This window comes from Nannospalax galili, unplaced genomic scaffold (assembly GCF_000622305.1).
Source record: "Nannospalax galili isolate Female #2095 unplaced genomic scaffold, S.galili_v1.0 scaffold417, whole genome shotgun sequence".
Lineage (NCBI taxonomy): Eukaryota > Metazoa > Chordata > Mammalia > Rodentia > Spalacidae > Nannospalax > Nannospalax galili.
In genome coordinates this window covers 3286781-3311057 of record NW_008340785.1, presented here as the reverse complement: position 1 = coordinate 3311057, position 24277 = coordinate 3286781, and the positions used below count along the sequence as shown (strand labels likewise).

General features: G+C 40.9%; 1 protein-coding gene across 2 annotated transcripts in view; it reads right to left on the bottom strand.

Moving 5' to 3' along the window:
• Positions 1-6835: 6835 nt before the first annotated feature.
• The window catches only part of Mcm9 (minichromosome maintenance 9 homologous recombination repair factor), an 89398-nt gene continuing 71956 nt past the window's right edge, over positions 6836-24277 (bottom strand). For both annotated transcript variants that reach the window (XM_008835780.3, XM_017798872.2), the window contains 5 exons: positions 15515-15717; positions 14717-14920; positions 12800-12882; positions 11942-12087; positions 6836-9210 (listed from right to left, as the gene is read on the bottom strand). In XM_008835780.3, the coding sequence (XP_008834002.1) occupies positions 7743-9210; positions 11942-12087; positions 12800-12882; positions 14717-14920; positions 15515-15717 (2104 nt within the window). In that variant the 3' untranslated portion in view covers positions 6836-7742. The remainder of the gene's footprint in view (positions 9211-11941; positions 12088-12799; positions 12883-14716; positions 14921-15514; positions 15718-24277) is intronic.

The following is a 24277-nucleotide window of genomic DNA, read 5'->3' as shown; positions in this document are numbered from 1 at the left end:
AGCTCCAGCTGTCCTGGAGCTCACTATGTAGACCAGGCTGGCCTCAAACTCTGCCTCCCAAGTGCTGAGATTAAAGGCATTGAGCCTCCACACCCAGCAAGATCACTAATCTTACATCTTTACTAAAATTTGATATTTTCCTTTTTAAAAATTGTTTTGACTTTTAGGCTGAGGTGTGGTGGCGCACACCTTTAATCCCAGCACTCAGGAGGCAGAGGCAGGGGAGCTCTGTGAGATCGAGCCAGCATGGTCTACATAGAGAGTTCCAGGGCAACTGGGGCTACAGGGAGACCCTGTCTCCAAAAAAGAAAAAAAAATAGTTTGAGTTTTAAAAACTACTGCATCGGGGGCTGGAGAGATGGTTCAGTGGTTAAGAGCACTAGCTGCTCTTACAGAGGACCTGGGTTTGATTCCCAGCACCCACATGGTGGCTAAAAAACGTCCATGGCTCCAGTACCAGGGGAATTCTTCTGACCTCCTCAGGCATTGCATGACATGGGTGCATTTACATGCATGTGGGCAATACACTCATACACATTAAAAAATATATATATTGCATCAAATATATTTATCCTGATCACTGTTTTGTTGTTGTCTACTTAAATTTTGTGTCTTAGTCCCAGAGAGATGATGGTAGATGTATAGTGGATGCTGAGGTCACTGCCCAGATTCCACTTCTGAAGGATGTACCCATTTCCCATTTGTAAGTGTAGGTAGCTGATAGCTCACAGCTGAGTTCCCCTCCACTGAGGGTTGCGAGCTACAGAGCCCTAGCCCAGGGCCATGCCCCATCCTTGGAGGTGCCTATAGCCAATGACTGATCAAAGTGGAGAGATAAGATCCTAGAATAATCAAAGGCAGGTGGCAATGTTGTCAAAAGCAAGGTGAGAGGAAATATCTCAACTGACATAAGACAGGGAAACTGACTTATAAGACTACGGAAATAGCTGGAGTTCCTAGAAGCAAGACATGGGCAGGCAATACCAGTGATTCGTAAAGTGTGGTCTCCCAACAGCAGTATCATTATCACCTGGGAAACTGTTAAGTTTCTGAAAATAGTTCCAGACCCTTGCCCAGACTTCCTCAATAGAAAGTCTGGGGGTAGGGACCAGTGATTTGCTTTTATAACAAGTCTTCAAGTTATTCTGAGCTTGGATCAATATAAAGAAGGGATGATGAGGAGGTTCGATGGAGCTGTGCCAATAAGTCACAATTTTGTGACTAACTTCTGGACCTGATCCAGTGCTTGGACTTAAGAGAAAGGCTAGGATCTTTGGAGTGACTATTGTGCAATATGCGAGCAAGTTTATATGACAGTGATTATCCTGGTCATTTCCCAACGGTACCAAGGGGTATTTGCTTGGGTAACTACTATGTGTTGCTGTGACAGAACACCTGACAGGAGCAATTGATAGGATGAAATATTTGTTTTGGTTCATTCTCAGAGGCTTTCACTCAATCATGGCAGGGAAGGCGTGGTGGAGCAGCTCAGGTCACAGCTACTGCACAGGTGCTAGGTACAGTAGATGCATGCAGTAGATGCTCTTCTCATCACAGGAGACCAAGCAGCAGAGAGTGTGCTGCAGGAACCAGGGGCTAAGTATGGCCTTCAGTCCCTAGTGATCTATCCTAAATATTCCATCACCTCCCTAAATGACATCCATTGATGAACAACTGTTAAAAAACAAGCCTATGGAGGATTTCAGATTCAAATCATAACATCCTGGGAAAACAAGAAATTTTGGATACAAGGTCTGAGTTGACAATGAAGCCCTTCCCCAGGCAGCAGAGTGGTGGTATATTGTGGAAGGTAATACAAGAGGGGCTCCTGGTCCAGGCCTACCTCACAATGGGACTTGTTGTTCCAGGGACCCACCCAGTAATCATGCCCAGTCTCTGAATATATAACTAAAATGGACAATACATGGAAGTTGGTAGAACAGCTGCATGATCACATTCACATTTCTTCTTTCACCTGTCAGCAAAAGGTATCACAGTAGGGAAGAACTCTCAAGCTGCCCTCACACACCACTCAGGCAAGACAATTACACCATCTCATGGTAGATGGCAGAAATTAGACTTGAATACCTATAGGAAGCAAAGAGATTGTTCCCTTTAAATATCCATTTAATGGGTCCTACAAAAATTGGATAGATCCTGGAAGAAGTTAGTGGAGCACCTCAAGCTCCATCAACTCAGTGCCAATGGCAGCTGCTGTGTCCGATGTGGTATGAGCCTCAATTCCACCACAGCAGGTGATCTGGAGGGAGCAAACAGTCCTTTTTTGTTTTCCATTCTATACTTCCCTTCCCCTTGGTTAGGGAAGTGGAAGCTGCAGAACTTAATCCTCAAATAAAGGAAGTTTATTTTTTAAAAAACACTGAAATGGAGTATTTTCCTCACTTGAGAAATAGGGTATTATCTGTGTGAACATTGCTGATTGTTGTGGAGACCAAATGAAGTCAAGTATTAAATCTGCCTTGAAAACTTAAAGTATTAGCATTATGATCAGTATTACTCTTAGATAGTAATCAAATTTTCATTTGGGAAATTTAATATTTAACACAAACCTAGAAAAATTTCATTTTTGAATTTAATTTTGGTTCAAAGTAGTTTGGAAAATCAGTGTATTATCATTTTGAGAGAAAGCTATTGTACATACGGATTGTAATAAAATGAAAATTTCATAGCTTTCTCAAAGAAATAATGATACTGATGTAGAAACTGCTGTAAAGTGTCTGACAGACACTACATTCAGGGATGAACATGGTGCAGGTACTTAATTTCTATGCTTTCTATTGAGGGGCCAGCTCTACACACAGGGACTGCTGTCCCTTAGGCAAATGCCATCCCCTCATTTACACTGAGGGTTTTTTTTGGGCGTTTTTTTCTGTCTTTTTTTTGAGACAGGGTCTCCATGTAGTTCCAGCTGTCCTGGAACTCACTATGTAGACCAGGCTGGCCTTGAACTCACAGAGATCCGGCTGCCTCTGCCTCCTGAATTCTAGGATTAAAGGCATGCGCCACCATGCCTGGCACATTGAGTTTCTTTTAAGGTAGCAAATCAAGTCTCAGGTATGCTAGACAGTTTTAAAGGTTCTACTTTTAAAAATTAATTTTTTTAGACATTTTCTCTTTATACTCCAGGTAGGCCTTGAACTCACTATATAACTTAGGATGGACCCCAACCCACAGTCCTCCTGCCTCCACATCCTGAGTGCTGAGATTACAGGCATGTATCCCCACAACTGTCTGGATTCCCCATCTTTAAAATATTTTAATTTCCCAACAACGAAAAATACATCATCAAAGATCAACTTTGTATTTTCTGTATACATTATGAACTATTATTTCTTATAATTCTAGGAAGGATTAAAGCAGGGATAACACACATTTCCCTCTCAAAGTGGATCTAGTCCCTACTTTCTTGGTAGTTGTACTGGAAAAGGGCAAAATATATTTAATACCCTCCTCATACTCCCACCCATTTGGCTCTCACTGAACTATTTCTAACAGCTATGATGCAGTTATGAGAAACAACATATCCATGGACAAATGGAAGCTGGAGATCCAGTGTCACAGTGACCAGTTCCCTATGTGCTCTGCAGTCTCATCTACAGTTCAAGACTGTCAGCAATGGCTAGTGAGTGGGAAAGGGCTTTGCTGCTATCAGGCAGTTTGCACGGCTCTTAAGAAAACATGATTCAAGTGCATTGAGAAACCTATAGTCTCCATCTGGTCACTGTACTAGAATCCATAAAGTTAGAGAATTACAGTACCTGTAACCCCAAACCAGCTAGAGATAGGGATGTGGTAGACCGGCCAGGCACTGTCTTCTAGAACACCTCCACCCTCTGGTGGCCATCTGAACCCTTACCTTCATTCCTTTTCAAACCAAGCAGAACCAAGAATTTGAAATAAAAAGCACTGAGCAGGCCTGGATCAGTGGGATGAAGGTAAGTGCTCACCTGGAAAGGTCAGAGAAAGGGATAGTGGGAACCACGTCCCAATGCAGATAAAAAGCTACATGTGGCCTGGAGCAGACCAGCCTTCATCATAGAGATCAAACCTACCACAGGGGCAGGAAACAGGCATACTTAAAAGAAGTAGTGACAGGGATCCTGAGGACTCCAGAGAGGCTGAGGACAGAGCTTGTTTGGCCCTGTTGGCTCTAGGGCCATGCTTCCTTAGACTCTCTTTCCTTAATGAGATTCCCTACTGTATTCTTACAGCAAAGTGACAGTTGTAGGCCAGGTATGGTGGCACACACTTGTAATCCCAGCTAGGCTCTGAAGTCTTTCCTTTTAGTAAATCATTGATACCTCATTCAGATACGCCTGGCACATTGCTTTTGTTGATGACATCATTGATGATGGCAAGGTCACTGTTGGCCAATTCTAGAAGCCAATTTACCTAATTCATAATTTAGCTATAATACCCAGCCTCCTTCTGTCAGTAGGCACTGAAATATCTACATGGTAGGCAATATTCAAACATTGGTTTTAGTGTGAAAATCCTGTTAAACCAAGGCTGTCCCCATATCAACACACTTGATATAAATGCTTGCTTTCTGGTGGTTCAAATGCCAAAGCATTAAGGTTCCAGTCAATCATAAAGAACGGCCTAAAACTAATTTACATTCATAGGGTAATTTACTCTCTACTTCTGTTTATGTGTGTTCAGCTACATGTGTATGTATAGGTGCATGCACATGTAGCACATGCATGTGGAGGCCAGGGCAGCCTTGGGTGTCATTCCTCAGGAGTTATCTACCTTATTGTTTTGAGACAGGGTCTCTAACTGGTCTGGAGCTGACCAAGTAGGCTAGGCTGGCTGACCATCGAGCCCCAGGGACCCATCTGTCTCTGTCTCCTCCAACTGAGATTATAAGTATATACCACCATACCTGGCTTTTTTACATGGTTTCTGGGAATTGAACTCAAGTCCTCATGTTTTCAAGGCAAGCACTTTACCAACTGAACTACCTCCCTAACTCACAGATGTTATTTTGGAGACAAGGTCTTTCTCACTGTGTAGCCTTGGCTGATCTTGTACATACTATGTAGCCCATGCTTACCTGACTCACAGCAATCCCTCTGACTCAGCCTCCCCAGTGCTGGGATTTCAGGTATGTGCCACTATACCTGGCCTACAAATACATACTTACAGATGCACTTTTGAGTCTTTAAGGAAGGGTAGTTACTGTGGAACTGATAAGACAATTAAGAATGCATCATGAGGGGCTGGAGAGATGGCTCAGCAGTTAAGATCATTGGCTGCTCTTGCAGAGGACCTGGGTTTGATTCCCAGCACCCACATGGCTGCTAACAACTGTATGGAACTCCTGTTCCAGGGAAACATGATGCCCTCTTCTGATCTCTGAAGGCATCACACAAAACGGATACATTTACATATGTGCAGGCAATATACTCATACACAAAAAATTTTTTTAAAAAGCATGTATCATCAGGGCAATTAGCACCACCGCTTATGTTTTCTGAGTGACAAGAGAGTGAAGAGGATATGTGATGGGTCCCCAAATAGCTGTACATGTAAGATGGAATAGCAGCAGCACAGCTCCAACTGGAGCCAGTACTAACATGGTCCAGGAACTTTAGTCAGCCTGGACTACACAAGGATAACTTGCCTCAAAAAACAAACATGACCACCAAATATTTGTTAAAATATTTCCAGTTCTGCATTACTAATCAGACCTGAATAGCTGTGATAAAGCCTTTGCCCATCTCATCTCAAAACACACACACACACACCACACACAATCAGCCTTAGCTATGTAATGAGATTTTTGTCTCAGCAACCCCATAAAATATCTAAACCATGTGGCTCAAGTTTAAATGATCCTCTCCTACATAATCAGAGTGTGTCCAGAACAAGACTTCACTAGTCAAAAACTCAGCTCCCGGAGCGGGGGAGATGGCTCAGTGGATAAAGTGCTTACTGTGCAAGCATGAGGACTTGAATTTGGATCCCCAGCACCCATGTGATAGCTAGGAATGGTGAAGGTCTGCAACCCTAGCACTAAGGAGCAGAAACAAGAGGATCCAGGAGGCTCATTGGCCCTTTGGTCTAGCTGAAATGGCCAGTTTCAGATTCAGTAAGAGACGATGTCTCAAAAAATAAAGGACAGTGACTGATGAAGACACCTGATATTGAACTCTGGCCTTATAAGCACAAGCCTGAGTGAGCGTACTCATGCATATGCATGAACCCCCTACCTCCTTTATTTCCTCTGTAGTTCTAGGAAAAATACTAAAACCCAGGGAAGAAATAATGCTAGAAGATTAGGAATACATCAAGAATCATACTGTACTTGAAAGTTATTAAATAATTACAGAAATTTAAAAATTACTTAAATCACAGTCGATGTTTTTGAGTAGGTTTAAGTGAATATACAACACATTTTTAAAAATCACTGCTTGTGTAAATGTTTTATGAGTTATTTAAGGTGCTTGAAGACTTCAAAAGACCCACACAGACCAAATCTGTTCTAACAGTTTAAAATGTTTCATAAAGACTGTCAATTTGGGAATTAATTTTTAAATGCTCAGGAAAAAATTGGTTTCATAAATTTGTTTTCTCTATATGAATTTCATGAAGTAAATATTGAAGAAAGCACACGTAGTTCTGAGTACTCTTCATATCTCCAAGTTCTTCAGGTGATTAAGGAACCAATTATTAGGTTACAAATGCACAATTCAGAGAAAGTCTATAATGATGTAGTCCTAAGAACCCATGCTAGACTCCAAAGAAAGAAAGCATTTTAGAGATTCACGCAAAGTTTGACTCATCTATTCTCACCAAACACAGACACTTCCTTGGTTTTATTTTATTTTATGTATTTACTTTTTTTTTGGTGCTAGGGATTTAGCCTGGGGTCACATGCAAGATAGACAAGCACCCTACTCCCAAGTCCACTTTGCTTGGTTTTAAAGACAAATGAATCAGTTTAGGAGGAATCACATTTACATATTAACCACTGGTATGGATGTAACATGATCTATGCTTGAAGCTCTGGCTCTTTCTCTCTCTTCTGACCACATGATTAAGTTGTGCTGAAGGTTCCCTAGAGGAAAAAAGAATCAAAGGCAGGAAATATTTGCTCAAGAAAAAAAAAAGTTTAAAAGGTTACTAGTTCAGAGAGCTACTATGTGACCAGCTGCCAGACCTTGACTATACCACAGAACTGCAAGTGTATCCCCCCCTTAAAGAGGGGAAAACATTACTCACTTGCAACCTGAAACATGAGAATAAACACAAAGTAATATTAGAAAAAAACATGATTTTGGCAAACCAATCTAAATGATAATATTCAGCACACTGAGTACATCCAGGGTGGGTAGAGGAAAAATCAGAAAAGAGTTCATCTGCCTTGCTGGGTTTATAAGTGTTACCTAAAAAACAAAAATAAAAAAATCCACCCCCCCCCACAAAAAAAAGAAAAATACACAAAATAGTTGAAAACTTACAAACACCTGTAGTCCTGTTTGCAAAGGGAAGCATTAATCCATTCATCTTAAGTGTTGGCATCACACTGACTGCAATTAATTATGCAACTTTTCAAATCACAAAGGTAAATCTGAAATTATAAATCCAATGGGGGAGCTGGTCTTCAGAATGGCACTCAATATGGATTATGCATACATTTATAAATACTACACAATACTTTAAAGATACTGGGTTGGGTTGTAGAAGACAAATTTTGACCAGAAAGCTCTTCCTAGTTACGGCTTTCTTCTCATCTCTTCATCCCAGTCAAAATCTAATGCTTCGTCATCTAGTTCTGATAAAGTGAAGAGAGAATTTTTGGAAGGATCTATTCTCTCAGCAGACTGTTGCAGCTGAAAAGATTTCCTTTCCCTGCCAAGCACTGGAGCTGTGGTTGGAGGAGGAGGGCTGGGGTTTCTCTCCCCTCTGTTCTTCCTTTCAGAAGGAGGAAGGGATTCTGATTTGGATTCTGGTGAGGAAGTGAAGGAGAAGTTTGCCAATCTGGCTAATGTGCCAGCATGAACCCTGCTGCTTTTATGACTGCAGGAAACCTCTTCCTTTTTGTCTCTCGCACAAGTGAGTTGAGAACGCCCAGTCTCCTTCCCAGGCTCCAATTCAGGCTGAATAACCCTCTTTTCCGGGCCCTCTCCTGGTTCCCTCTCCTCTCCTGGTTGATTTTTCTCTGGTGGCTGCCTAGACTGCTCCTTTGTCTTTCCCTGTTCCTGGTTGAAGCATCTGTTTCCTGAGGTAGATGTCAACTTTTCTGGACCCTCCACAGGCACAACTGATTCTCTTCTTGATTTTTGTTCAGGAATTTTAGAACTGTGGACTGCTATTTTAGTAGTACTGGGGGGCACATGGCTATGATCTTCAAGGGAGTGGATCAGTTTTGACTTCTGTTTGAAAGTAAACTTGGCGAGTTTGAACACCGGGGTATCTAGAGTCTCAACACTTTCAAGTCCAGGCTCTCTCATTTGACCAGGAGATTTCTGTCTCTTTCTTTTGGGTGCTTCCAATGTTCTTTCTGAAACAGGTAAAGGAATGGACAGGGGAGAAGAGACTGTGGGTGGTGATGATGCCCTGGTGTTACTTCTGCACAAACCCTGGACCCCCTGCTTATGCAGCTTACGGAGTCTGCAGGGGACATGAGTTAGTTCTGAGTCTGGTTCATCAGTGGATCCTGCTACTTCAGATACAACTGCTGCCTTTCTTGCCTTTTTATCCTCAACAATGCATGACCCTGATGGAGCATCTGCTGCTCCTGATGATGGACGATGCCCAGCTTCTAAGCTGTTCTTCTGACCTGGCCCACTTTTCTCTTTGCCCTGAGATTTATTGTTGGAGATTTTCAAAGCTACATTTTCCTCAGTTATTTTCAAACCAGGAGACACATTACTCTCTGGTTCACTCTCAGGCATTGCGAGGAAGTCAAACCAGTCTAAATTGTCATCTCTGCCACCTTTGAACTCAGTCGAATGGCTCCTACTTGTTGGTCCATTAGGCCCAAAGTGAGGTGGAAAGTCTACATCAGGGCTTTCCTTAGGATTGCCACCAGCGGAGAAGGTGTGCTCCTTACAGTTCTGTCCCGGGTGTGCTGAAGTCCGGAGTCTTGGCTTGTTCCTCAGATCATTTCCCGAGGACCCTGGAGCAGCCTCTTCCTCCATCACCTGTGTTTGGGGCTGGTGCTCACTGCCATTTTGTAACCTGGGGCAGAAACAGATAGGAGAATATGTATGAAAGGAATATTCCTGTGCCCATCTCTGAGATGTTATCTGAAAGGTTTAAGTATAACATAATTCCAGGTTAATATCAAATATAGTCTCCTAGAGCAGAAGAAAATTAGAAGAATTTAGTCCTGTGATAAGCATTCTAATTTAACCTACAGTAAAATAAAGAAAATGAAAACAGGTCGGTCTACACTTTTAGATCTCTCTGAAAGCTGATTAATTTCACTTAAGACATCTTCACATTCAGTATAAAATGCTCAGTCTTACCTTTCACATGAAATGTTAAAATACAAGATATATCTGTGACGGCACAGCAACTGATATTGCCGGCCAAGTAAGTAATTATTCTTGTTGTTTAGTAGTTAGTTTGTAGATCAGAATGAAAACGTAAGCCTGGAGATGAAGATCTCACTTATCTGCTTGATAGAGGCACTGAATTTTAGCATACATGAAATTTGCCTTCCTTAGAGTGAAGATTCTGTGACACCTCTGTGCTGTTACTCCCAGTGCCATCTTTATATGCACAGCAGACACCTTCAGGTGCTGTGCACCCTTTCCTGCAACCCTGGCCATGTTTCCACACAGACTGAGCAGCTACTCTCCAGCAGTCTGATATAGAATTAGGACCTGCTTACCTACTCTGATACTTGCTCTAAATGCTGGGTACGTTAAAAACTCAACTCATGCCAGAAAGGCAGACCACCTTCTAAAAGGAATTGTAGTTTCAGAAAACCCTTCAGTCTTTCAGAAAACCCTTTTTAACCTAGAAATACCTGCTCACCATAAGGTAAACTATGACCTTGTTTCCATGTACTAAATCTAAAAAATACACTCAAAAGCAGATGAGAAAAGTATTCTAAAAATCATGTGTAACCACAGAAAAAGGAACAGAAAGAAATATAAACTTAAATATATTATTAAATAACTATGGAGAATCATTTTTGTTTCCTTTTTGATTCATTATTTCTAGTTTTTGAAATACACTAGGAATATGTACTACTTTTATAATCTAGTAGATTTTAAAAACTGTCACTCACAGATTGGGAAATATCAACAAAGTAAACTCATGGTTCTTGTTACTAATTTGAATTGTAACCAAATAAAAGAACAAGATTTCAAAATTACTACTAAGTATACTTTTTAGCATCAGATAAAAGTCAAGATACTTAAAGCTATGTAAGGATGTCTGAAGATGAGAAATTTCATGGTTTAAGCCTATTATTTTCATCGAATTCTTGCTCAGGAGTAAATGTCTACATAGTTTCTATAGTCTTACTACACCATCCTAAAAGCTAGTAATATGTCTGCCTTCTCCTCTGAGATAGACAGAGCAGCCATCATTTGAGGTGGTTACTTGCAAAGCATTTTCTGAAAGGAAGTGTGTGAAAAATATGAGTGGTTTTCTATGAGATCTCTTACGGAACAGAGAACATTGGCTAGGTGGGTTTTTGTGACTTGATGAGACTAGCTTTTGACTGGGTCTTGGGGATAACTCATTCTTAGGATGACACTTGGTTTTGCTGCTTTCAGGATCAACATCAGAGCATGTTTTTACATTACAAAGAAATACCAGTGGTTGGGGCTGGAGAGATGGCTCAGGGGTTAAGAACACTGGCTGTTCTTGCAGAAGACCTGGGTTCAAATCCCAGCACCCACATAGCAGCTAACAACTGTCCATAACTCCAGTCCCAGGGGATCCGACAGCCTCTTCTGACCTCCGTGGGCATTGCATCACACGGGTGCACTTACCTACATGCAGGCAATACACGCATACACATAAAATAAAAATAATAAATAAATTTTTTTTTTAAAAAAAGAAATACCAGTAGTAAAGAACTAGTTAAGGCAGAATCCCATTTTTTGCATAGTCATGTGCATCTCTGTCCCCTTTCTGTCTAGGAGAGTCATTTTGAATTTGGGAAGACTAATTCTGAGCCTCACATTCCTCCTTTTCTGAATCTACCATTTGTCAGTTCGAGCAGGTCAAAATGAGCAGCCTGCAAGGTAAAGCCAGGCTGAGCAGGCACTTGAAAGGATCAACTACATCAAACAATAAATAGTTTGAGGCCAAAACAGCTTGGAGGCCAAAAGAAAGGGAGGTTGATTTCATACGTAGTACAGGTGTACTGCAGCCTGACACCTTGACTAGTAAGTAAAGCCAGCCCTGCTCCCATTCCCCAGGAGAAATGTGCTGAGGTTTTATAAAGCAGAAGTAGAATGCTGCTGGGAGAAGCCATAAAGTAAATGGGGCAGAGAAATGTCAGGGAAAAAATTCTCAAGGCTTTACTTAAAGCAATCAAGAAGTGTTCACCCAATCCTCCTGCGGCTGCTCGGCTTCAGCACACATGGCATTCATTCTCTGCGTGAAAGCAACACCGATTACCAGGCTGAGGTCCATTATTAAGTCACTCAGACCGACTGCAAAGGTGCCTGAATGGGCAGTCTTTCCATTTCTCGCTCCTGTTTCTGAGGCAAACACTCAAAGTCTAGCCCTTCAGAACCCATACATTTAGGAAACATTTAAAGTTCCGGCCAAAAGTCTTTAGGTAAAGAGCCCACATTTTAATTCACTTAACACATTCTTCCCATTTACTGGTCTGTTATTTACATTTTCACAAGTTCTGAGAAAGCTAACTTGGAAACACTGCTGTTCCACCTGAGTTGTTCCTGTGGCCAACATGATGCCTTTCATGGCTTTCCTTCCTTACCTTTCAAGTCTTTCCAGCTCTTCACTCAAGAGGCTCTGGAGTTCCAGCTTTTCCAGAATCAGTTCGCACTGCCTCTGGTACTGTGCCTGAGGGTTTTCAGGAAAGGAAGTATGGAGAGCATTCACGCCTCCAAGCAGTGCACCTCCCTGAAGGGAGAGAAAACACCAGGGTCAGTCACAGATCAGTTTGCACAAGGGCCAAGACATACCAGGGACCATTGATCCTGGGGAACAGGCCAGCTCTCTACACCCTCACCTCGAGCATCACAATCACATGGAAAGCTTTTCAAATTACAGCAGTGCTGTGTGGTGGTGATCACTGCTTGAGGAAGCCACACTGCCACTAGTGAAAACATGAGAATCCCTAGATTTGCTGGGGAAGTAAAATGACTGAAACCCACTACATTCCATCAACGGGCAAAGGTAATGCCAATGCTAGAGGGAAAGTCTCCAGGGACAGTACACCCTTCTTTAAATGATTACTTTCAGGTTTTTCCAAAATGTTTTTCCAAGCGTTAGGTGTAGAATTTTTCATTTTTACAACTCTTAGTATGCCAATAAAGTGACATTTTAAGGGGCTAGAGAGATGGCTCAGTGGTTATGAGTCTTGGTTGATCTTGCAGAAGACCTGGGTTTGAATCCCACCACCCACATGGCAGCTAACAATCATCTGTAACTACAGTTCCAGGGATTCAACGCCCTCTTCTGACCTCCACAGGTACTGCACGACATGGGTGCACTTACAATACATGCAGGCAATACACTCATACACATAAGATAAAAAAAATATTAAAAAAATAAAGTGACTTTTTAAAAGAGCTTATAATTAGGATAAACATGAGGCACAAAACATCCTTACCTGCATTGAGGATTCCATCACTGACACCACTGTAATAGCATCTTCCAGAGTCACAGTATCACGAAACATCAGGCGAGCGTGAGCTAGGAAAACAGATCCTTTTAGGAATAATGAGGTGATAAATATAACTTTACCTGATTTTTCCACTCTCTAAAAATTGAATTTTATGAATGAACTAATCATATGTTAATTTTACTACAACAAGCACAAAAATCTATAGGCAACTAACCTTGAAGTTTTTTCTCTAATAACAGGCTTAGTCCTGCATAGTCCATGAGATTCTGTGTATTTATAGGACAAGAGACTATACAAACATATGTTTAATATTCAGCAACTTTCATTCCTAATTTTGCTCTCATAAAAATACACAAAATCAAATGTATTTTCTTATCTCTGGCATTTCTTTTCCATGTATTGATTTATGGGCTTTTCAAAGCAACCAAACTAGCAAGAAAGAATTTTGGATATTTCTTGCCATAATATTAGCTATAAATTCTTGATTAAAGTAAGTTTAATTTGTTTTATGGCTTTTTTGTTTACATGATTTCATCATGATACAGGCAATTCGTGTGAATTTTGTTAGCTTTGAACATAGGCTAAAATGTAAAACATAGGCTAAAATGTAACAATGTTAAAAGAAGGGATCTGAGATGGATATTAGCTGTATGTGTGCATGCAAACCTTATGCCTCGGGGATGGAATAGAGCATTGCTTTGCTGATTTGGTTATAAGGATAGGGAGGGGTCACAACTGCAATTATTAGACAAGAGGCAGAAATGTTACATAGGAAACAATTCCAGGGCTGGAGAGATAGCTAGAGGTTAAGAGCACTGGCTGCTCTTGCAGAGGACCTGGGTTCAGTTCCCAGCACCCACATGGTGGCTAACAACTATCCATAATTCCAGTTCCAGAGGATCCAATGCCCTTTTCTGACCTTCATTAGCAGTGTATGACATGGGTACACTTACATACATGCAGGCTATATACTCATATGCATAAAATAAAAATAATGAATAAAATATTAAAAGAAAAGGAAACAATTCCAAACAAGAAACTATCCCATTCAAAATACTGGCAGAGCTGAAAAACTGTATCACAAACACAGCTTTCTAAATGAGTAATAGTTTAAGCTGTGGGAGGTCCAGAGATGGCAAAGATTCTTCCTTAATGACCCTGCATTTCATCAATACCCACTATCCTCAGAAGTATGGAGGTCTGGGGGCTCATAGCCTTTATTTTATTTTTAATTTTTTACTTCATTTATTTATTTGTTTGTGCATGTATGTATGTGTGCATGCACATACATGTGTCACAGTGTGAGTGTTGAGGTCAGAGACAACTTGGAGTGAGAGTCAGCTCTTTCCTTCTACCATGTGAGTCCCTTGAATCAAACTCAGGTCATCAGGTTTGGGGATAGGTACCTTTACCCACTCAGCCAGAGCTCACTGTGTAGCCCTGGTTGGCCGGGAACTCTTTATGTAGAGCAGGCTGGCCTCAAACTCCGAGATCTACCTGCTTCTGCCTCCTGAGTGCTGGGAGTAAAGTCTTGTGTTACCATATAAGTGACTTCCAGTGGGGATTATTCTTATTATCTTTGAATGCATGATGCTAACTCCTATATCTTGCACACACTAGGCACTCAATAAAAGTATCATTTTAAAAAATATTTTATTTATTATTTTTATTTTATGTGTATGAGTGTATTGCCTGCATGTATGTGAGTGTACCCGTGTCATGCAATGCCTGAGAGGTCAGAAGAGGGCTTCAAATTCCCCTGGAACTGGAGTTATGGACGGTTCGTAGCTACCATGTGGGTGCTGGGACTCGAACCCAAGTCCTCTGCAAGTGCAGTCAGTGCTCTTAACCACTGAGCCATCTCTCCAGCCCCCAAAAGTATCATTTTTAAATGGAACAAACCTTCTGCTAATCGGATCAAGCTTTCCAACAGGCGGATGGTTGTCCGGGCAGCATTCCGGGAATCGCTCTGCCTTTGCATCTGATAGTATCGGAGGAGTACTTTATTACCCGCATCAGAGAGTGTAGGATGGAGATTCCTAATGAGACAGAAGTAGGTTTTCATCTTCTCCATGCTCCACAGCTTCTCTGATTTGCTTGGATAACCTGTGCATATCAGGCATGGGATCAGTAAACTAAAAAGAGTTGGCAAACATCTCTGAGGAATCTGAGAAAGCTCCTGTACTTGGTTTTAAAAGATAAGCTTTGGGTTTGGGGCCACTGAAATATCGACCCATTCTCCATGCAGCATGCAATCCTAGAATGAGCTGTCTTAGGATCTAAGCTTAAAAAAAGTAAGCTTCCTTAGAGGTTACAATTATTCAGAATAATTCTGGTCTCGCTTATAGTAATAAGTAGCACTTGAGTTAACTGAAAGAGAGCTCACATTTACAGATTTCCCATTCATAACTCAGTTCTCATTGCATGCAAAAGTTGGGTAGTAATTTTATACCATAAGGATGTTGCTTTCATCGGAAGGATATATATGACAACTCGAAACTCATGCTGGCACGTGTAGAAAGCTACTTGTCTTTCTGTTCATCATCTGGTCTACTAACTGGTTTCTTTGCTGTTTCTGTTTAAGGCTTTCTCTACTGCCCATTAGGATGGGCATCTTGGGTATTTAATCTTCAATAGACACTTCCTTTGGTCCAATCATCTTCCTTTGGCACACTAAATGATCTGTTTGTCTTCACCTACCTTTATTTTCTAAGATAAAGGAGGAAATTATACGATCCCAGTCTTCATTCTTGGTGTCCAACAAAACCAGGATGAGGTCAAATCGACTTAAGAGTGGGCTGCCTAGGGCAATGTTTACACATATGGATTCATGGGGGTCGTACTGGCCTTTGGGGTTAGTTGCTGCCAAAATGGTGGTCCTTGTGTTCAGTTTACACACGAGGCTAGCAAGAGAAAGGGTAACATTCATTGGGATTCAAACAGAAACCAAGATAAAGCTTGTTAATAAAATGGGGCTATACTTATACCATAAAATCTAAAGAAACTTCTGTGAAAGAAGATAGCATAAGCACCAAGTTCAAACAAAATACATGAGAATTCTTCAATAAAAAACACTTCTATGCTCCTACACTAAGCAGACCTCTCTGTTAAGTGCTAAGAGTATACAGAATTGAACTAAGCATGGAAACGAGTCTTAAGGAATTTGAACTCTCTAGCTTTAATGTAACCCAAGGTAGCATATGGTAAGTTCTCTAAGTTTAAAGTTCCAGGGGAAATAAGAAAGTATTATTTGCCTATGTGGGTGGAAAAAATAATCAGAGAAACATTATGAAGCAGCTTTTGAACTAAACCCTTCAAGTTATCTAGACATTAAAATTAAAAAAATTATTTCATGTGTATGAATGTTTTGCCTGCATGTATGTAAGTGCACCTGTGTCATCCAATGCTTGCACATGCCAGAAGGAGGCATCAGATCCACTAGAACAGGAGTCACAGACAGCTGTTAGTTGCCATGTGGATACTGAGAACTGACTCAGGTCCTCTGCAAGAGCAACCAGTGCTCTTAACTGATGAACCATCAGCCCTTCATCTGGATATTTTTAGGTAGAAAGTAGGAGAGAATGGTACTGAGGAATGGTTGAAGCAAGAACTTCCTATATATGTGCTTATTTTGGTTTAATTTTTCCTTCCTTCCTTCCTTCCTTCCTTCCTTCCTTCCTTCCTTCCTTCCTTCCTCCCTCCCTCCCTCCCTTTATTCCTCTCTTCCTTCTTCCCTTCTTCCTTCCTCCCTCCCTTCTTTCCTTCTTCCCTCCCTCCCTCCCTTCCTTTTTCTTTCTTTCACAGTGGATGACCTTGAACTCACTCTGTAACCCATGGTGGCTTCCAACCAAACTCAGGATCCTCCTGTCTTAGTTTCCTGAGTGCTGGGACTAAAGACACATACAACCTTGCCTGGCTTTGTTTTGATTATTCTAAAGATGAAAGAAAAAGAAAGTGAGGGAGGAAAAGAGACTCAGTATAAGAATCAATTTAGTATGACGTTTTGAAGGAGGAGTTATGAAAGGGAAGCCTCAGGAGGTCTGGGTTTGGTGGGAGGGTTGGATAGGAAAGGGCCATGTAAGAAGGTAGGTGGGATACTAGCACAAGGAATGGTCCAGAAAAGGACACAAAGTGCAAAGTAAGGCAGTAGAGAGGGTGGAGCAGATGTTATTTCACTCAGATATTGCTTTAAAGCTTATTAATGTTAGGTAAATCCTCAAAATTATGCTGTGTTTACTAATAACAAATGTAAAATGTTTTTGTGTGTCAGTGCTCTGCACTTGATAACCATTCTTATAGTGGGATGTTTGCCTCTCATTCTGTGACAGCAGCGAGTATGTGTTCATTTGTCCATCTCCGTTCTATTTCCAGTTGGCTCTAGCAATTACCTCATCCCCTGAGACTGAAAAGGTTTGAAAAATCTATTTTATGGCAAATGGCACAAAAAAAAGCAACTCATTAAATAAGATAAGGACAAACAAGCATGGTTTACCTCTTTAAAAAATTAACATGGAAAACACTGGATAGTCCACACTAATTTACATGCCAGCTAACCTAGCTGATGTTTAGAACTTGGAGTCCAGTTTCACTATTTCACTGTAATAAATGTCTCCTACGAATTCCACAAAAGTATACTGAACCCAGCCTCAGGTGATGCGATTTGCATTTATCATAAAAAGAAAAGTTTTGCAGGACTGGCAATGCAGCAAAATGCAATCACCTCTGATATAATTAAAACATATACTCTTCCTCTCTGAGAAGAAACATGGGCTATTTCTGGTGTACAAAGGAGTTTACTAAGAATTCACCAAAGTATATAGCTTGTTTCTGTCTTCAATTGGTATATAATAGAACTGCTGGAAGATGGAGAGGCTCTGCATAGCACCTGCCAGTTAGTAGGTGTGTAAGGATGGTGGTGTCAGTATTCACATTAAGAACAGATATGTGGGTATCTATGAGGGATATAAATGAAAATGTTCTATGATATAAGAAGAGACGTGAACAAGCAATGACAGAAAGAACATGGCACATTTTTCCTGAGGTAAAAATTGGAAAGAATAAACCTAGGGAAGGGGCTAAGGGAGATCTGTGTGAGAAAAGAAAGGGCTGTCTGAGGTGAAGAAAGCGGAAATGCAAGCAGCCAAAAGCAGTGGAGTGGGTTGGGAAGAGAAGATAGCGTGGGGAGGCAGTCAGGCAGACTCCCTAGCAAGAAGAGTGAGCACAGTGCTGCAGGGCCTATGGCACCTGAAGGAGGGGAAGGCAGCATATAAGCCTGGTGGTCACAGACTTGCAATGTTACGTTTCTGTTAAAAAATGGGCAGGGCTTTGAAAACACACACATGACTGTGCACACCAATGGCTTACTAAATAACTACTGAATGAATGAATTCACAGGTTAGTGTAAGGTAACTCATTTGTTTCAACTTAATATGAACTCTACCTTCTTCAATGGTACCAATAAAAATACTGCCTTTAAAATACCAAACTGAATCGTCACAGAAACCTGAAAGGTAGGTGTTATTATCACAAAACTGGAAATGAGGAAAAGTATAAGTTCAGAGATACAAACTTCCCTGACAGTACCCTGAGAGCATCTTCTCCAAGACCCAAACCTAGATCTGCTAAGCGGCAAGATCAATACTCTTTCTTTCTAGTACCTCCCCTGTGAGCTATAACATTTCAGATGTGCAGCTTCTTTGATCATGAGATTCTGCCTGATGTTTTTATGTAGCTGTTTACTTATCTATTTTCTCTTCTCTTCTCTTTTTTTTTTTTCTTTTCTTTTTTTAGGCAGGGTCTCCCTGTAACCCCAGCTGGCCTGGAACTCCTTATGTAGAAACAAGGCTGGACTGCCTCTGCCTCCTAAGTGCTGGTGTTAAAGGTGTGCACCACCACGCCTGGCTTACTTGTCTATTTTCTGTGCTGAATTTGATCTCCCTTGAGGGACTTTTTATTGCTATTAGCCTCATGCTCTCTGGCACATATTAAATGATCAATAAATGGACATTAAAAATAAATCTTCATTTGGTTTAGTATTTCTGGCACTCAAGAGCTATTTTACAGGTACAGGCTTCACCAGTCACAAAGCAAGATGCAAACAGACATGTTTTCTGCATTAGCTTTAAGGAGAGAAAAAACTGCAGATTCTGAAAAAGCTACTTTCCCAATTATTTAACCCATGTGTCTAAACTTTCTACAAACACAGTAGCATTTTTTCCTAAAAAATCAAACTTAGGTTATACAAGTTATTTTTAAGACTCTCCAGAAAGCACTCTGTATGTGTGATGGTCTCCTATCACTTCCCTGACACCTTCTCCAGACCGATCCCCACATCTACACCTTTTATCACTATCATATATGGGTTCTTCCAAATTAGCTCCAGCCTGTGGCAATGGTTCCTATATCCTCACCAAACTTTGTTTTCTCTTCCTCTGGCAATAAAGCAAGACTGTATTTTCCATCTACCTTTACAGTCAAGGAGGACTATAATGCCAATTTTACACACTGGATTGAATGTAGAACATATACCACTTCTATGTTCTAGCCTCTAAAAGCCTTCATGTGCAATCGTCCATAATTTCTCTTTGTTTACCAGGAAGGACAAAGCCCTGGAGTTAAGAAAGGCAAACTGGGAAGGAGCCTGCACCTGAGGGATTGTGTGGAGCAGGGCTGCCCTCCTTCAACCTGCATAGGACTGGGTGAAATTTACAAGACAAACCTTCCTTGGCAGGAGATGCTCTTTAACAGGAAAGAGATGAGCAGAAGAAAGAACTGACTCTATTTTTAAGGAAAAATGAGAGGCAAAATAATAGTTTAAGACTTTTGAGGTTTAGAAGAATTGGGAGGGAAATTATACTAAGTCCCAGATAAGAAATGCAAAACTAAAAAGTCTTTGAACAGCAAAGCCCCCAATAAACTGTCTCAGTTGAATAAAGTGACTGGACTGTGAAATCTACTTTAAATGGCATTAAGATAGCCACAGTTGCTGGGGGTCGTGGCACACGCCTTTAGTCCCAGCACTCAGGAGGCAGAGGCAGGCCAATCTCTGTGAGTTCAAGGCCAGCCTGGTCTACATAGTGAGTTCCAGGTCAGCTGGGACTACAGGGAGACCCCGTCTCAAAAAGACCAAAAAAAAAAAAAAAAAAAAAAAAAAAAAAAAAAAAAGGTACAGTTAAGCAGCTGATGTCACCCCCATGTCTCTGGGAGTACTGTACACAACTGAAAGATAGAAGCAAACCAAATGTACATGGAAGAGAGAACGAACATTCAGCCTTTAAAAAGGCATTCTAAAACATGCTACAGCATGAATCTTGAGGCAATCATAGTAAGTAAAGTGATCTAATCGTCATGAAAGTTATGACTCTACTTATATGAAGTATCTAGAGTAAGCAAGTTCACAGACAGAAAGTAGTTAACTGTAGCAACTGGTAGTCACACAGGGTTAGCAGGAAGAGTTAATGGGTTAGGGTTTCAGTCTGTAAGATGAAGAATTTCAAAACTGGTTGCACAACACTGAGACTATATTTAATGAATCATTTCCTTAAAATAACTAAGGTTGCAGTTTTGTTTTTTTTTTGTGAGAGAGAGACAGACAGACAGACAGACAGACAGACAGACAGAGACATGGGGGGAGACAGAAACAGAGACAAAGACAGAGAAAGGAATGGAGTCACATATTAAATCCCTAACACCTGATGTGATGGTATGGGGGATGGGACCTTTAGAAGGTTTCAGGTAAGGTTATGAAGATAGGGCTCCCACAATGGGACTGGTGTCAAGATATATACATAAACAAAGGATAAACTTTTAGTGTGTTAATTTACTTTGCTGGAAAGGTTAGCCCACTCTAACATATAGTAAAAATCTCTCTAGTATGCTCTAGACCCTTAGGCTATAGCAAACTCAACAGTGGTTAAGTAGTCACCTCAGCAAAAGCATGAGGCCAGGGAAAGCTTGTAATGCAACCTTCACATATGGGTTGCTAAAAAGGCTTACATTCCTGTATTAAGAGAGTCTTGGTCAAAAAAAAAAAAAAAAAGGACTGTTTAGCATAAAACAGGACTTGGAAAAAAAATTCCATAAAGCTACACAAAATAAAATGTATTGATGGTATTCTCAATCCATTTAATATTTTTGGGACTCTTAAATGCTAGGTATATGTGTTCTCCCCACTTTTTTTTTTTTTTGTCTTTTTGAGACAGGGTCTCCCTGTAGCTCCAGCTCTCCTGGAACTCACTATGTAGACCAGGCTGGCCTTGAACTCACAGAGATCGGCCTGCCTCTGCCTCCCAAGCACTGGGATTAAAGGTGTGTACCACCACACCCAGCTCTCTCCCCACTTTTTAATGGATTAATAAAACTGGAAATTACCATTCCTATCTACATTGACTCAGTGCCCATTTAACATTCACAAGTAATGAGAACAGGAAAGAGGAAAGGATTGAAAATACTGATCACATATATTATCTAAAATGAACACAAACTTTCAAGTGCATGACTTGAATTTACATGCTCTTATTTTAATGGTACATTGGACGTCTTCAAGGAATGCTTCTCAACCTATGTCACAGCCTGTTTGTTCAGCTCCCCTGGGATCAGCTCCTTCTCTGCAAAGATTCTGACTTACAAGATCAGGGAGGAAGCAAATAGAATGCCTGGTACAGAGCTATCTGCTCCTTCAGCAAGAGCTTCTAAGCTAGATTTATCATTTAGACCCCAGACAGGTTTTTCAGTATAGATCCCATCAGAGGTGCTGATTCAGGAGGGCTGATGTGGGCCAGAATAATGCATGGGGACTCATGTCCTAGCTCTTCCAAAGCCACTGGAAATACAGTGTACAATAAATGCCTACTTGTCTGTCTTGTTACAAGGTTATGAGTATCTCGAATCCTTGTGAGACCATTAGCTAGCAGAGAACAGACACTGCTTAGTGCTCAAGACATGTTTATAAGCAAAACAATAAACTTTGACCTTACTACTTTTAATTTTCAGACTGTACTTCCTACCTAGGCACATGAATACAATAGCACCAAATATATAAAGGCCATGTTAAAATCCAGGTAGGGTATGATGGCACAGCTTGTAATCTGAACACTTAGGAGGCTGAGGCAAGAGGACTGATATGAGTTCAAGACCACTGAGGGCTACAAAGTGAGAACCAGTCAAGCCTAGCCTGAACTATAGAATGAAACCCTGTCACATAAGAGAAACAAAACAAAACAATAACATAAAACCCCCCAGTATTACTGACAAGGTGCTATCTAGTGAAGTTTAAAAAGAAACTTGAAAATAGTAGACTATTCTTTCTAAAACCCAAATATTACATATTTTAATGTAACAGTCTTGAAGTAGGGACTTTTCAAATGACTGCACCCTCTGTGTGGTACTGAGTTACCATTCCTTAAACACAGATGATGATTCCTAGAGTAAAACATCAGATACCTATAGTGACATCCTTTATTTTATTTTATTTTTTTGGTCTTTTTGAGACAGGGTCTCCCCATAGCCCTAGCTGGCCTGGAACTTGCTATGTAGACCAGGCTGGCCTTAACCTCAGTGAGATTTGCCTGCCTCTGCCTCCTGAGTGCTAGGATTAAAGGTGTACACCATGTACCAGCGACATCCTCTTTTTAAAAATATTATTTTTATTTTCTCTGTATGAGTGTATTGCCTGCATGTGTATTAAGTACACCAGTGTCATGCAATGCCCCCAGAGATCAGAAGAAGGTATTGAATTCCCCTGGAAGTGGAGTTACGGACAGTTGTTAGTTGCCATGTGGGTGCTGGGAATCAAACCCTGGTCCTCTGCAAGAGCAGCCAGTGCTCTTAATGAGCCATCTCTCCAGCCCTGTGGTATCCTCTTTTTAAGCTCATATTTCATGACTTGTTTTTTAGTCTCCTTTTCTATTTCATCAATCAGCCTGGATAAAATGTAAGTAAATTTTGAAAATGTTTTCTAAGGGTTGGGGAGGTGGCTCAATAGGTAAAGTGTTTGTCATTTAAGTGTGAGGAATAGGGTTTGCATCCCCAGCACCCACATAAATGCTTGCTAAGCATGGTGGCCCGCCTCTAATCCCAAAGCTCAGGAGGCAGAGACAGGCGATCCCTGGAACAAACTGGCTAGCTAAACTAGCCAAATCAGTGAGCTCTGGGTTCAAGTGAGAGACCCTGCCTCATGGAGGTGGAGAAAAATTGAGAAAGATGCCTCATGTCAACCTCTGGCCTCCACACATGTGCACAAGCACCTGCATGCACACGCACCTGCATGCACACGCACCTGCACACAACATGCACACACACCACATGCACAAATACATGTATACAAAAAGGTTTCCAAGGCTAGATGTAGTGGCACATGCTTATAGTCACAGCTACTTGAGAACCTGAAGCAGGGAGATGCCTTTGTTCCAAGAGTCTGAGGTCAGTATGAGTAACATGGCTAGACCCAAAGACTCCAGCTTTAAGCAACATAAGCAAAGAAGTATGAAATTATTGGTCTTCTCAAACATGTACTGAGAAACCTCTTTTGGTTATTGACATTATGATTTACATTTTCTAAACTCTAGGCATGAGTTGTTTTACCTTTGTTTCTATTTAGATTTATAATAAACTTTTACACTGCAGCAACCAGCTTGGTTCCTTCCCAATTTCTTAAGCATTAGAAAGGTAAATGTATGGTCTATGATATGCAGGTATGTGCCACCAAGTGAAAACAGTGGATAATGTTTAACTTCAACTCAAAAACCAATTTGGGGAATAAGCACAGTTCAAATGGAACAATTAAGTCTGCAGTTCTTATTTTCAAAAATAATTTTCTAATACTGTATAGTATATACAACTGACATATTAAAGAACAAAAAAACAAACAAACAAAACCAAAACCAATCCAAAGAAATTCTCTGTAACCTTGTAGGCAGAAGGCACTCTAAGTTAGCGATCCATACTAATATCCTTAAGGGAAACGACAATCCAAATCAAAACACATACTTGATATTCAAGAGAAAAGGAAAGACAGAACAAAAACAAACATCTTGAAATGGTGCCATAAGGAAGGTTCTGACTATCTCAAGGAAAATCTGTCATGGCTCCTATGATGGCTAATCCTGGGTGTCAACTTGATTGGATCTGGGATTAACTGAAATGAAAGAGATCATCTTGATTGGATCATCTAAAGCCAAAGACACACCCTAAATGTGGGTGTCACCTTCTGATGGCAGCCGTATAAAAGGCCAAGGCAGAGGAGAATGCCTGGCTTCTTGCGGCTTGCCTTCTCTCTCGCTGGTGAGTTCGTCTTGCTGCTGTAGACTGAAGACTAGCTGATCTTTTGGAATTTGTCAGACCTTCAGCGCCAGATCGGGACTATGAGACAACCAGCCTTGTGGACTAAGCGACTATGGATTCTCAGCCTCTCCAGTGTGGTGCAGCCATTGTTGGACTACTCAGACTCTATCCTGTGAGCTAACC